The 14769-nt window shown below is 31.6% G+C and overlaps 1 protein-coding gene across 7 annotated transcripts in view; it reads left to right on the forward strand.

Annotated features, from left to right (window-relative positions):
- LOC143195284 (voltage-dependent calcium channel type A subunit alpha-1) overlaps nt 1-14769 on the forward strand; it is a 182784-nt gene that overhangs the window by 125483 nt on the left and 42532 nt on the right. For 5 of the 7 annotated variants that reach the window (XM_076402288.1, XM_076402289.1, XM_076402291.1 and 2 more), the window contains exons 13-20: nt 45-250; nt 963-1265; nt 1319-1585; nt 1645-1788; nt 1851-2052; nt 6046-6210; nt 10600-10710; nt 12880-12963. In XM_076402288.1, the coding sequence (XP_076258403.1) occupies nt 45-250; nt 963-1265; nt 1319-1585; nt 1645-1788; nt 1851-2052; nt 6046-6210; nt 10600-10710; nt 12880-12963 (1482 nt within the window). Of the gene's footprint in view, nt 1-44; nt 251-962; nt 1266-1318; nt 1586-1644; nt 1789-1850; nt 2053-6045; nt 6211-9019; nt 9131-10599; nt 10711-12879; nt 12964-13097; nt 13122-14769 lie in introns of all 7 variants that reach the window. The other 2 variants (XM_076402290.1, XM_076402295.1) reach the window with 2 other exon arrangements.

Below are 14769 nucleotides of genomic sequence, written 5' to 3' on the forward strand. Positions count from 1 at the left end.
ATATAAGCCATCATCGCTCACTAATTAACCGAGCTTTTCTTCAGGAAAAACAAGCGTTAGAATTGGAGAAAGAAATGGAAGCACTACAGATGGAAGGAAGCAACCCTAGGGTTGAAGTGAGTTCACCGAGTCCTCCCAGTAGCAGAAGGAAGAAGAAAGAAGAGAAACCGCCAGAGGAGGAGGAGGAAATAGTGGGACCTAAACCTATGCTGCCATACTCTAGCATGTTTATACTATCATCAACAAATCCGTACGTATAACACTACGTTTCATAATGTTTTATCAATTTTATGAGAATCAGGGAACTGAAATTAGCTTGATTCAGATATTTACTGAGTAATCTCTTTTTTTGTATATTTTAGCAGCCTATTTATTATTATCTCTCTTAATTTTTATTTAATATCTCCTTCTCCCCCTGTCTTTTATCTATTATCCGTTGTTCTCCAGGGTAAGAAATCTCATAGATCTTGCAGATAGTAGTTCATAGACTTTTGTATTTCTCGCCCAAGGCTTTTAATTTTCTTATTAACTATGTTTTTGCCTATAAGATCATCAGTTTCTTGCCTCTTTTTTCTTGTTTTTCTGTTCTCTCTAACTAGTACTCGCATCTCTACCAGATATACATTTTTGGACAAAAGGCGGATACTGGGTCAAGAGAAGATTTTTCCTGTACATGAAACTCTAGAATGTACTGATTTCTTTTGGAAAAAGCATCTCAGGACAGTTAGTTTACCATTAAAATAACAAAAACTCAACAAACTTCAGAAAGCGATATTATATATTTTACATTTTTACCATTTAAACAAATAAAGCAAAACAGGCACTTAAAAATAGCTGTTTTATGAGAAATATATTTTTCAAGAGAACAATAGTACACTTTTGAAAAACATTAGGAATTAATAGCCAAAAATTACAGCAATATTAAAATATATCTCATGCAAATATTCATTTCCTTGTTTTAGTATACGTCGAGGTGCTCACTGGGTAGTGAATCTACGATACTTCGATTTCTTTATCATGGTCGTGATCTGTATGAGCTCCGCAGCATTAGCCGCTGAAGACCCCGTCAATGAACAATCGTTCCGAAACAACATATTAGACAAATTCGATTACGCCTTCACCGGTGTATTCGCAGTCGAGATGTTCCTCAAAGTAATCGATCTAGGAGTGATCCTCCATCCAGGTTCCTACCTTCGAGAATTCTGGAACATCATGGACGCCGTAGTCGTCGTGTGTGCTCTGGTCTCCATGGGATTCGACTTCATGTACGAGTAATGCTGCCAAATCAAGAAATTATTAGTAAATTTAAATGTTTTAGGGGTGGTGGCGGAGCAGCTGGTGCCAATCTGTCGACCATCAAGTCTTTACGAGTCCTGCGAGTCCTGCGACCGCTGAAAACCATCAAACGCGTGCCTAAACTGAAAGCCGTCTTTGATTGTTTAGTGAACTCTTTAAAAAATGTGATTAATATTCTCATAGTGTATATCTTATTTCAATTTATTTTCGCCGTCATTGCGGTACAGCTGTTCAACGGGAAATTTTTTCATTGTACCGATGGCAGTAAAATCACTGAAGCCACGTGTCAGTAAGTATAATTTATACTATTTAACTCTTCACCCTTTCTGCTTTAACATAAATTTATAGGGGTCAGTATTTCGTCTACGACGATGATAGTGATGTACCTAGAGTAGAATACAGGATATGGCAAAGGCAGAGGTTTCATTATGATGACGTCGCTATGGCTATGCTAACACTGTTCGCTGTTCAAACGGGTGAAGGATGGCCCACGTAAATCCCTCAACCAAAAATAATCGATTTTCCTATAAGTAATAAAAAATATCTGTTCACAGGGTGTTGCAAAACTCCATGGCTGCAACATACAGCGATCAAGGACCCATCCAAAACTTTAGAATAGAAATGTCCATCTTCTACATCGTGTATTTCGTCGTGTTTCCGTTCTTCTTCGTCAACATATTCGTTGCCTTGATTATTATTACATTCCAGGAGCAAGGAGAAGCTGAGTTGCAAAGTGGAGAAATTGATAAAAATCAGGTAAAACTCAAATAGCCTTAAATTTATTTTGATATAGATTAAAACTACATTTTATTATCAAACAAAAACTTTCTGAACGTTAATACACTTGTCTCACCAAGCATTGCATCAATGATTATGGAAGAGTGTTAAATTACCTTTTTCACGGTTGATATTTTATAACAAAAATTTTTAAAATCATCTTTGGATCTATTTAATATAACATTTGAACGCATTCCCTTAAAAATTAGTAATACTCCTCAAACATATAACAAGATAGTTTCATTAGTAGTGAACGAATGCGAAATGATTTGTTGAATTCATTTACAACCTTATTCTTTGTTTGAAAAGAAAATAGTGTCTCTGCGCTGTGTTTTAAAATAATTGTCGATGCAACAATGCGATTATTGTCTAGTGACATGGTATTTAATATGATGTTACAAAATTCTTGACGAATCTGATGTTCACTGATTCACCATGCCAGCTGCGATTGCAAGCATTATTCACGCTTTTGCTAGCACTGCAAAGGCACATGGGTTAAGAATAAATGAATAAATGTTTAAAGTATTGATAACTGATGATAAATTTGCTGATGTATACTTCAGGATAAATCGATTAGGATCAGTTATACAGGAGAAGAAAGTGGCATTTACTAATGAAGAAATAATCCCAGTTACACAAGCTGTAGGAGCTTCTGCGTCTCTAGTATGATGCGTGAAAAGAAGAGGAAATATTAGAATCAATACTAACATCCATCCCTTTCAAGCGCTTATCTTCTAAATGATTCCAAGACTTGGACACTGTTACAGTCTGGCATCTGTAAGCTTGAAGTAATTCAAATGTAATGCTTAAGGAGAATTTTACAGGAATATGTCCGAGATCGTATTATATATGTATAAGCGATTTTTTAATATGCGAGAATCAGCCACAGTTAAGGAACAAGTTAAGAGACGCAGATTACAATGGTTTGGACATATCTGTAGAATGAAGAGTAAACGAAATGCCCACAGTCTTCTGCGGCGAAATATACATTGATTAGCAGGTACAACGAGTAGCCAGGTTAACGGTGTGAAGACTTGGTAAGTAATATGTGTTGCTAATAGCAGCCTGTTTGTTGAGAAGTAGAAATTTTTCCTGAACGGTGGCTTTGATTTGATGAAGTTGGTGTTGGCCAATAATAGCCAGAGGTAATTCTAATATATTGAATGAATTTTACAATAATTTATATTTTACTAGTTTCTGCAATATTTTTGAGCTGTTTAAGAGGACACTCTGTTGATTAGTTTTCCCCAAAAGGTTAAAATTGTAAAAATATTAATTAAATCGTAGGTACTTGAAATACACATGTACGTACAGTGAATATTCCTTTTTTATTCCAAAAACTGGTATTTCACTTTGAAGCAGGGGCATGAATTTCTGAACTTCACGACGAATAATAGTATTTTTGAAACCATTATTCACACATATATTTCTGAGACTTGTATCTTTTAAACAAAAATATTGCATCGCATTTCTTATCAAGATGCAACTTTTGTTGCATCTTGTTGTTATATTATATACATTGTTGCTGGTAAATTCTAAATTTATTGTGAAAAAATATGTATTTCAAGATATTTCCGTGATAACTACTATATTTTATACCATTCTATCATTTTTTAAATTGAATATAAGAAAAATACATATTATTAAGAAAACTTGAAGAATAAATATGATAGGTGGTAAATATATATGTAGATAATTTAGAAAATATATCTAGATTTTTAATAATTATGCAATATATGATAGAGTTATTCCTTCATGGTTTTATATTGCTTTATCGAATTTGTGATTGTATTTTCCTTAATACTTTTCACTGAAAGCATTCACTATCTTTAACATATTTATTGAATAAATACTTATTACAACTATGTACAACAATGTAAACCAGCATCAGTATATATTAATGACAGAAAATATATGTCACACACAACACTTTTTCTCAGAAAATATATGTCACATATATTTCAACAAAATAACAAAGCTTTAGCAGTATCACGAACCACCTTTAATCACAACAAACTGTTCAAAATTAATGTACAGTCATGAAAAACAAAGTATTTTAGATTCGTTTTGTTCAATGTACGTTTTAGTAACAACTAGTTTTGTTTCGTTGACTTTTTCAATATTCTAAAATGGACTTGTTCGAGATATAACGAGCTCGTCAAATAATAAATACAAACTTCGGTAAACATCATTGATGATATAATAATTAGAATTTTGTATCATTATTTCTATAAAGAAACTGCAAATGGTATTTCTACGTTTTTTTTTTGAACAAGGAATATATATTTCTTTTTCAAATAAGGATTGTTTCGCATTTCTATGCTCAATCGGTAAGTTCTATGTTCAAGTTGGTAATTGAAATTATAGTAATTGAACAAAAATTGTGGTCCTTACCTCGTTGAATATGTCTGAATAGACATTCAAAAAGATCGCGCCAAACAGTGCCAGAATAGTCCATTCGAATTAAATGTTGTCAAAATATAGTCCCAAAATTATTACTTCTAGACACTTACTTTCACTAAATGTCCAGAACGGTGTTTCTATGACTCATTTACTCAAATTAAAACAGTTAACAGAGAAAACACAGAAACATAGGCCATAAACTTCACACAGCTCCATCTTGATGGTTTTCTATATAACGCATTTTAATTCTAAATGTTATGAAGCTTACAAAAGACAAGCTATTTTCGATGCTGCAAGCTCTATTTGTTTTATTTTTACTTAATGAATAATCTACTTATTCTCTTGTGTAGTTATGATCATTGATGAAACTTAGAACACCCTTATTATAATGCAAATTGTCTCAAAAGACAGTTTATATTTGTTTAACTTGTTGTTTTTATAACGAATCTCAATGGCGCGAGCCAATAATATCCCCCAGTTTCGAAGTTTACGTTATTTAAAAGATTCACTGCAATTCAGGCTACTAAACAAATCAAAAACGGTAGAGAACGTGGAGAGCTCGTTTTCATTTTAAAGAACATATAAATAAACAGTAGTGCTACTGTTGGAGTGCAAAAAATCCTAGATGCAAGTATAAGAAATCCGTTGATCTAGAGTTATTATGGGTTATCAAGAATTATCGAAATCTTGCTTCTTGAAGTCTTATAAATAAAATTTGCATATATGCGAAATCATCATCATGTTAGAAGAAAAGCACAACACATTAGAACCAAAATAAAACAACTATACTGGTTAGTCGGAAGATACTCTCAACTTGATCTAAAATCAAAGAGATTCATTTATAAGTCAATCATAAAGCCAATTTGGACCTATGGGCTGAAAATATGGATTTGCACTAAAAATTCAAATCAATTAGTCATCCAACCTACCGCTGCCAATGCCTATCGTTACCTAATCAACGTAGAACTGCACGATGATCTGGAAATCAAATGAATTTGCGAAGTTATCCAAGATTTCGCCTTAAAACACGAAAGAAGATCGAACGTGGCCGCAATACAACTACTGGACAACGCGCAGGACATCAGAAGATTGAAGCAAACCAAACCATGCGAACTTATATAAAGTGTAAACTATAGCTTAAGTTATTATAATTTTATAATTGAGAAATACATATTGATGTTTTTATCGCGCACTCGTCTTGCTTGTAAATTAATCCAAGTACAAATGAAATGCAGTAAAAATTAATTTATAATTAAGATTGTAGTAAGCATATCTAATCATAATAAAGATGTTATCATCTTTCATCATATCATCATTCATATATCAAAAAAATATAAGCGAAATTAGTTTTAAGAAAAAAATCCCAAATTGTTTATTTTAATAATCAACCGAGTTTTTTTCTTTTTTAACCAGTTTTTGCACTAAATATAATAATTCACTTGACAGGTCCAATATTGTGCCTTCTCATATGTTTTATTATATTGTCTTGTTTGTAGCAGAGTATGTAATATATAAACACTTTTATAATAAAATAATGGTGAGAAAATAATCAATATTTTCTTGTTTCAGAAATCTTGTATAGATTTTTGTATACAAGCCAGGCCATTGGAACGATACATGCCCAGCAAGCGCAGCAGCCTGAAATACAAGATATGGCGTATAGTCGTATCGACACCTTTCGAGTACTTCATAATGATGTTAATCGTTTTTAATACTTTACTTTTAATGATGAAGGTAAGCTGTAAATCATATTCTAACGTTTCTAGTCAGAGAAACTGTACGTAGATTTAAGAAAAACTAAAAAAGTAATAAAACGAAAAAGTCGGCAGCTGTACGAAATTTTACAGCATTACATGATATTGCGAAGATGATGAAACGACTCGATTTAGGACACTGAAACACTGCATCTGTATCTAGCATTTGTGCACTTATTTTGACAAGTAACGAATATAATTTGCTTGTCTCCAATATGTCTGTTCCTAAAAATGTTATGCTTCAAACTGAACGATATTCTTTCAAGGCAATTAATTAACCTTTCTTCTATAAGAAATATAATTGGAAATTTTAGAGCAACTATATATGAACATGGATATATTTAATATTTATTTTAGATTTATATTTAACAATATATATAATAAATTGTTTTAGATATAATAGAAATTCCATTTAAAATTAATTACAATTAAATAAAAGTGTTATCTGCGAATAAATCCTGTTATTTACATATTACCAAATTTAAATAGTATTAATATAATAATTGTATTATTTATAATATAACAGAAAATAAAGTTTAAACTAACTATATGTCCATATAAAATAATCATTTTCTCAGTTCTTATGAGATGTAATATTATTCTTATATTATTCGTAATATTTTTCCAGTATGTAGATGAAGAAAACTATAAATGTAAAGTTTACTTAGTCTATTTAGGCTCAAACTAGTTTTCAAACATTTAAAGCAATTTTACTAATGAATAATTATTTTGACAAAAGTTTATAAAAGAAAGATGAACTCAATATTCTTCGTTGATTTACTGTATAAAATGAAAAAATATCCATGATCATATAACGTGTTAGATAATAATAATTAATACAAAACTACAGAATTAATCTATTATGTTAACCTTTCCTTTAGCTATTTGAAACTTTCTAGATATATTCTTTTTTGAGAAAGCGAAAGTATTAGTTAGAACTTAACTTCTTCTTGTCACCGAAATGTATCAGAATGGCACGTAACACAATCCACAACTACTAACAAAACTCAAATCAACACACCGCCTTTTAGAATAGACAATAGTACGAGGACTTTATTAGGAAATTCGTTAAATTACGGACTTGTTAAGGGTTTTAGACTAGAGGCACACTTTGTCGCATGATCTAACGTTCCATACTTTTGTTTATTCTCATATTATTATATTTCTTTCGGTTAATTACTTAAGTGTAGATCAGACATATAATTAACAAAACAAAATTTATATGGTCAACTATGTTTTTTGCTTGTTATATTTCATGTAATTCATAGTAGAGATATCTCATAACTATGAATCAAAAAGTTATTATATGTGTTTTCAAAAGAACGAACCTTCTTTGTGTTTATCTATCAGACTAAAAAGACATTTTAATAGCGATTATAACTTTCCTGTTCTATTCTAGATCATAATTTTTCATAGAATCTGTTCAGATCGTTATCTATTATCAATCTTTAAGATTTAACTCTTAAGTACGCCTATATTGTGTGGCTTCGGGAAATGATCGAACATTTATTATATGTTATCATATCATATGAATCATCTCGACTAAAATCGTTTGCTATGTAAATAATTATTCACAATTTTTCTGTGTCCATCACATTTAAATCATCAACACCTCCAAGTTCCCACCAGAGAGGAGCATCTTCAAACTCACACTGTCATGAAGTGGAACCCATATAGATAACGATGCATAACTCAAATTAACCAAACTTTAATTAAAATAAACTATACATTTATAGGTAATTAACCTTCAAGTCATCAAATATATGTTTATATATACCCACTCCTATTTAAGTATCCATTCTCTATTTTGATTCCATTATTAACTTGTTGAACATATTTCTCCAATTGTGTTTAGTGGCTGTAATTTGACGGTGGTGGATTTGAATCAACTTACCCGCTAAGTTAAGTGATGTTGTCCAACGAGAATAATTCCAGAAGTATCTGAAATTCACATTGCTAGTTTATATTCTAAACATATCTGCAATAATAAAATGCCATTTACGATATAAATATGGTTTCAATAGTTAATTAAATCATAGGATTAAGGATTACAATGTATCAACTGAAAGCCCGCCAGGTATCAGACATGATAGACAAAAGGATTATTCATTCTATTATAGGAAAAGAGCAGAAGCACAATTTAGTTCCATGTGCTGACTAGGTTGTCAGTAAGATACTTTGGAATACGCCTGAAAAGAATCATTAATAGGCGTAGGTTTATGTTGAGGAACTCGATAATTTTCATGAGAAACAAAATGCTGATGCTACTGAGAATGGCTAGAAATTTCTATCAAGTATTTTCTAAGTTAAAATTAAATACTTCCTGAACTACTCTCATTCAAGGTTTAATGATTCTCAAAATCATAATTCTATGTACAAATGCAACATTTCTATCATGTCTTTTAGTCATTGCTTGATAGCTGAACTTATAACTACTACTATTATAATATTTACATATCTACTTTGTCAACCTACCTTTACTCTCAAAACTTACGTATATAATAATAATACTAAACGCATAAAATAAGCAAAAAACATAAAACAATACATAAATGACACTGAAATACCAACAGTACTCAAATAAAACTAAACACATTGCATGTATATGTAACACCAGATATGAAGCCGAACGAAGTTGAACGAAAAGCCTATGAAAACCATTGAAGTCGTAATGACTTAGGGACACATTTTACGAAAGCTGTCTGTTATAGAGTAGTAATGTAATTTAGAAACTAGCAATGATCCTAGTTAATGACGAAACACGTGTTGCATTTATTGTATGTTAACAGTTTAACAATCAAGATGACACTTACACCTATACCCTCAGATATTTGAACTGGGGCTTCACTGGAATGTTCACAATTGAATGTTTTTTGAAGATACTCGCGTTCGGAGTGAGGGTAAGAGTTAGAGGAAACAGGCCCGACATGTAGTGTTGTCTATTGGCGTTTTTAATGCTGACGATGCGAGGTTGCCGGTTGTTCTGCTGCCAATGATGACTGATGGCAACAAGAACAACGTCACTACCTCGACATCGCTCAGGCAGCTAATTTTCCCAAGCCTAACCTGTACGCAAAAAGGATTTTCCAATAAGATCGAAACTTAATGCCCTATTTATTTTCTTTATCTGTATGAACTTATAGCATGCACTGGGCAAGCATTTTCATCGCATTTCTAGTCGAGTAGGCTCTGGTAAATGTAGATTAGAACGTTTTCTATTAGTGCTTTGTAGTGAACTAAGTGCATGCAGCAATTTCTGGTACACTTTTACACGCACACCAAGAGCAGACAGTCTAGGTATTGGTAAAAAAAGATAACGTTCATTTAGCACAAACAAAATTGGAAGGAAAATAATTAACAAATATTTAATATTACAGTTATAAATACTTCAATCTTAAATAACAAAATCTATATTTTATGTTTATTATTAATATTTACAATATTGCATCAATTTTAATTATTTAAATAAATTTAAGATTTAAGTTTTATTCATAACAATTTAAAAATATAAAATATAACACTTAAGGAAAAACCAGAATTAACCCGGTGATTGTTTTGTCTTTGATGCCATTTATGCTCAAATTTTATATTGTATTACTTAAATTATACTTTTATTAATATGTTTTGTTACACTTATTACACAATTTATAGCAATATAATTTATTTAAATAATATAACCTAATATAATGAAGTATTTTAATAATAAAATTAAAGTATTGTAAAAGTAACATTTTTATGTTAAACAATATGAAGTTTAAATATAAAACAAGGAACATAGTTTTTAAAATATACAGTATAGAAAGTTATATAGTAATATATATCATTTCATTTCATATGAAGTGTGATATTTAAAATGTTTCATATCATATGTCATACGTCCATTGTCATGCGTTAGTAAATTATAATATCATATATATCATAGATTTGACATATACCAAATATCATCTTTCATGTTTCTTATCATATATGACATGTATTATATCTCATATCAAAAATTGTATTTCATATTTCAAGTATGGTGGTTATGTCATATATCATATATCATATATCGTATACCGAATATCATACAAGTCGTATGTCACACTTCAAGGTTTTATACGTTGTTTATCATATATGATCTGTCATATCCTAGTACTTAATAACTAATAATTAATTAAAAACTATAAAAAAAAATTCCTTCCATTTAGTTTGTTATTAACCGATTTTCTAAATAAGTAAATATCGAAAAAAACAATAACTTAAAAATAGAAATCATAGTTAAAAGAGTTGCCGACTTTTACTTGAGTACGAACCATGATCGTATAAGGTAGGAAAAGCGTCAGCTTCGTCAGTAGTACTAGGGCTACATTTTCAAGTTTTTCTATTGTAGTACCATCAGTCCCCGCCACTGCTCTCCGACATATTGGCTGTTATGAACATACTTTTTACCTTCTTTTTTCTCTGCGAAACCATCTTGAAGTTGATAGCGTTCGGATTCAAGGTAAATATGTTTTTGTTTTTGATTTTTTTTTTTCATATGTGGGACACGTTCAAACCGGTTAAGACTATTTTGACGTTTGAAACGTTTTTTTTTTCGTTATTCGGTATTAGTATTTGTTTCCGACGCTGTACTTTTTTTAGTTACTAGGTAAGGTATGACAAATAATTTCGTTTATCTCGATAGATTTTATATTTTTTGTTATTTTCGTATCCCTAGAATTAGAATGTTACGTTCCTTTTCCTTAGTAGCTGTTTCGACTGTGGAAAAGCATTCCAAATATGGTTGGACTGTTTTTACATGCAACGTAGATATAATATTAGTGCATAAGAAATTTTTGTTTTCGAAAGAGCGTAACTGCTGCAACATAACGCAGAATAAATGTTCAACCTTACAATCTATATAGAAAAGCATTATATTCCATATACTATTTTCCTTAAAATCTACATCAATATATACAATATATGTTACTGTTTAAGTCGATAATCGAAGTTCATAGCCGATATTAGAGTTTAAACGAATGCTTAAATCTAAACTTAAAATAAACTATAGTGCATTAGCAAAATGTCAAAATATATTAGAGAAATTTAGCGTTAAAAATTTTACATACATTACACAGGTAAAGGACAATTATGAGCTGACATTGCTGCAAAATGAAGATGAAATGGGCCCCATATTGATTGATTGATTGATTGATGAAAATCTTTTTCCACAAAAGAATAACTTGAGGAGTAAGAAAATCCAAATTTAAAGGAAGCCAAATCTGGCGAATAAGTTGGATGTTAAAAAAATTCGTACTTTCACTTTCTGCTACAGGGATATTCTTTTAAGTCGTATGAGCAGGTACCACAAACGATTTAAATTATTTTTTCTTTTACCCATACCGATTATTTTTGCGAAATTTTACATCCCATTGATTTAAAGCTTGTTATTAATGTTACTTCAATAATCGGAGCTAATTGTTTTATCCATTTGAAGATAACTCAGGAAAAATGGTTCTATTGTATTTAAATAATCACTTTCTTCTGTGGATGCTTAACGACACCGACGCAGGTACGCATTACACATTAACCTCATGTTTTCAAATCAAGACAGTAATAATATATCCAAATTTTATTCAGAGTAAGAAAACAACATCATACATATCCTTCCTTAAAACGCTCCTAATATTGCTGATATAGTCACATCCGAATATACATTTCAAAATTTCACTTGAATATTGCTCAGTGTGAATCGACGATTTTCCAAAATCATATCCAGTACATTTGCAACGATTTCTGGTATTGATACAACTAGATGTTCTTTGCGTCGAGGTTAATTACTTTTAAACCCGCCGGCTTGGAGGGCGCAGTGGCAAAGGCGACATCATAGTCCCCCTACTGCTGCGGAATAGTCGTGAATTTATGTTTGTCCTTAGAAAAAAGTGCAAAATCTGACAAGGGAAACGATCCCAATCACGCCAGTAACCAGGCTGGATAAGACTGGATGTCTTCCAAGTTAGTCACATGCTAGTCGGTAGGCTTAATGCCGAAGACCACGGTTCGTAGTCCTCGTTAAACTGTAAGTCCAGCCTAGATAAACACTGGTAAAAAGTGTGAGTAGTGTAAAATATAAAATAACACTATTATACGTATCATGTGAGATATATGTCATTCGTCATCATATATCAGAGGACGATACCATATTGGATATTCTTAAGCATCGAACTTCTATTAATGGCAATTGTTTAAAAATTACTTGTGTTTAATATTCAATAATATCTTTTTAGAAGTATATAGATTGGAACTGGTTCCTTTGAATTTGATTTATATGAAAAGCATAATAAAAAATTATAGATATATTATAGATGAAACAAAAAAATATATAGATAAAACAAATAAAAATTACATAGGTATATGGAAGGAATTGATAAAAATTAAATGATTTATTTTAAGGGGCTAAGGTTAAACATTTATTTTATTGAATTAATGAAATGGTAGGGTAGACGTTGGTAGCACTGATATTATTAAAACATAAAGTAAATTTAATTTTAAACCAGTGTTAACAATATCTATACTAAAATGTCCACTAATGTTGATTATTTTAGATATAAAAACAGTTTTGGTACAGGCAAGGCTTAAAATCGACTCCCCATTTATCGAACTAACAACTAATCCACTTTGTCTTTCGTAGAACTTCTTCAAGGACCCATGGAACACGTTTGATTTCGTCACCGTTATCGGCAGCATCGTGGACGCCATGGTGGTCGAATTCGGAGTAAGTATACACCTGTCTATAAGTCTGAGAAACCATCCCGAAAGATAACTGTATATAATTCAACTTTGTTTTTCTCTTTTTTATTTATCCTAAACAAACGCCACAAATTGACACCCCCTTTTGACACACGACAGATTTACGGGCGACTGATCTGGAAGGTACAAATGTGATTTTTCTGAATAGTATTTGGCAACAGCGCTACCGCTGATGCACCCACGGCGTCGTGCACCCACCTTGCAACATCTGGCAACAGTGCAATACTCGTTATTCTATTTCGTTTTGTTTTTGTTTCATTTAGGGTTTCGGTCAACGCCATCCGTATAAAAGCCAAGTGATTTCTGGGTAATTTTGACGTATTTACACAATGACATATCACCCGGCTCGGGAGGCGTTGGTCGTTATAAAATATGTGACGGATGCATTGTCTTGGAATGATTATTGCACATGATTTTTATTTTATATATATGTTTAAAATAGTTATTTGTCGTAATGCCGCTTTTCTGTTTAGAAACATATGCCGAAATAATTTTAATTTTAAAATTTTTAATTGCCAATTAAAAGCAAAACTTAAGAACTACACTATTTTTAACTGACTTCAAAAAAGCAGGAAGTTCTATGTTCATATATTTTTGTATGTAGGTTCACCGATTTCTCCGTCAATCGTGGACATATTTTTAAAATTATTTTTTCATTCGAAAGAGTACACTCCCGAGGTGGTCCAATTGGCACCAAGTCAGGATCTAATGGTGGAATCCGTGGATATCGAAGGAAAACTTCAAATTTCAAAGGCACCTCCAATGTTTTCACATATTTTTTTATCTAAAATAATTAGATAATTGTATGTAATCCTGATGTAACGGAACATCGGTTAGGCGTTAGAGGATATTTTTTAAATATTATGGGGATGTACATCCAACTAATTGTAAACTTTAAAGTTATTTAAGTATACTGATGATGAAAGCTGTGACCGAACCACTATGTCCTTCAGTGGTTTTTAAGGAGTTGTTAGTAAGATTTTGCTCACCAAAGTCGTTCAGTACAAAAGCCGTTCAGTTTGACTTTTAACCACTAATCATATCATATGGGAAGCCGTAGACATATTGCAAGCAACAGCCTCTATGGTGTAGTGGTTAGAGCGTTCAGCTAACACGCGGAGCTCGCGGGTTCGATTTCCGGTGGGGGCAACGACTTTTTGTTGTTCTAGTTTGGTTAAAACATTTGTCAAATCAACTAATCTAGGTAGCGGAGACACCGGGGCCTGAAGCGTTCTTTATTTTATATAATTGTTTCTTTATTACCTTTACTTGGCCGACCCATTGTAATACTTAATAAAATAACTGCGTAATTTATTGAATAAATATCTCACACTAAAAAAGAATAATTTTAACAAAAAAAATTAACCGACTTCAAAAATAAATAAGGAACTTATTTAACCTATCTACTATTTTATATTCTACTATATGCACACAATTTAGCTTACTAATCAGTTTGAAGTCGGTGCCGAGCGCAAACAAAACAAAAATAATAATATAACTTTCTGTCATATACACAAAATTAAATGACGAACAAAATAAATTTAATTATTAGTCTTGATAAAAAAGGTGGAGGTTCTATGTTCGATTGTACATTTTTTTTTAAATATATTTTAAAGTATCCTTATACCAACTATGGGATTATGTGGAGTGGACCTACAATTTAGCGTGGGCTCCGAACCACGGTCCTCAGCATTAAGCCTACCAACTGGCGAGTGACCAACTTTAGAAATCACACACACATCCAATCTTACCCAGCCTGGTTACTGGCGTG

The sequence above is a fragment of the Rhynchophorus ferrugineus genome, unplaced genomic scaffold (genome assembly GCF_030347505.1).
Source record: "Rhynchophorus ferrugineus isolate W39M unplaced genomic scaffold, kcgeb_rfMv2 rfM4, whole genome shotgun sequence".
Lineage (NCBI taxonomy): Eukaryota > Metazoa > Arthropoda > Insecta > Coleoptera > Curculionidae > Rhynchophorus > Rhynchophorus ferrugineus.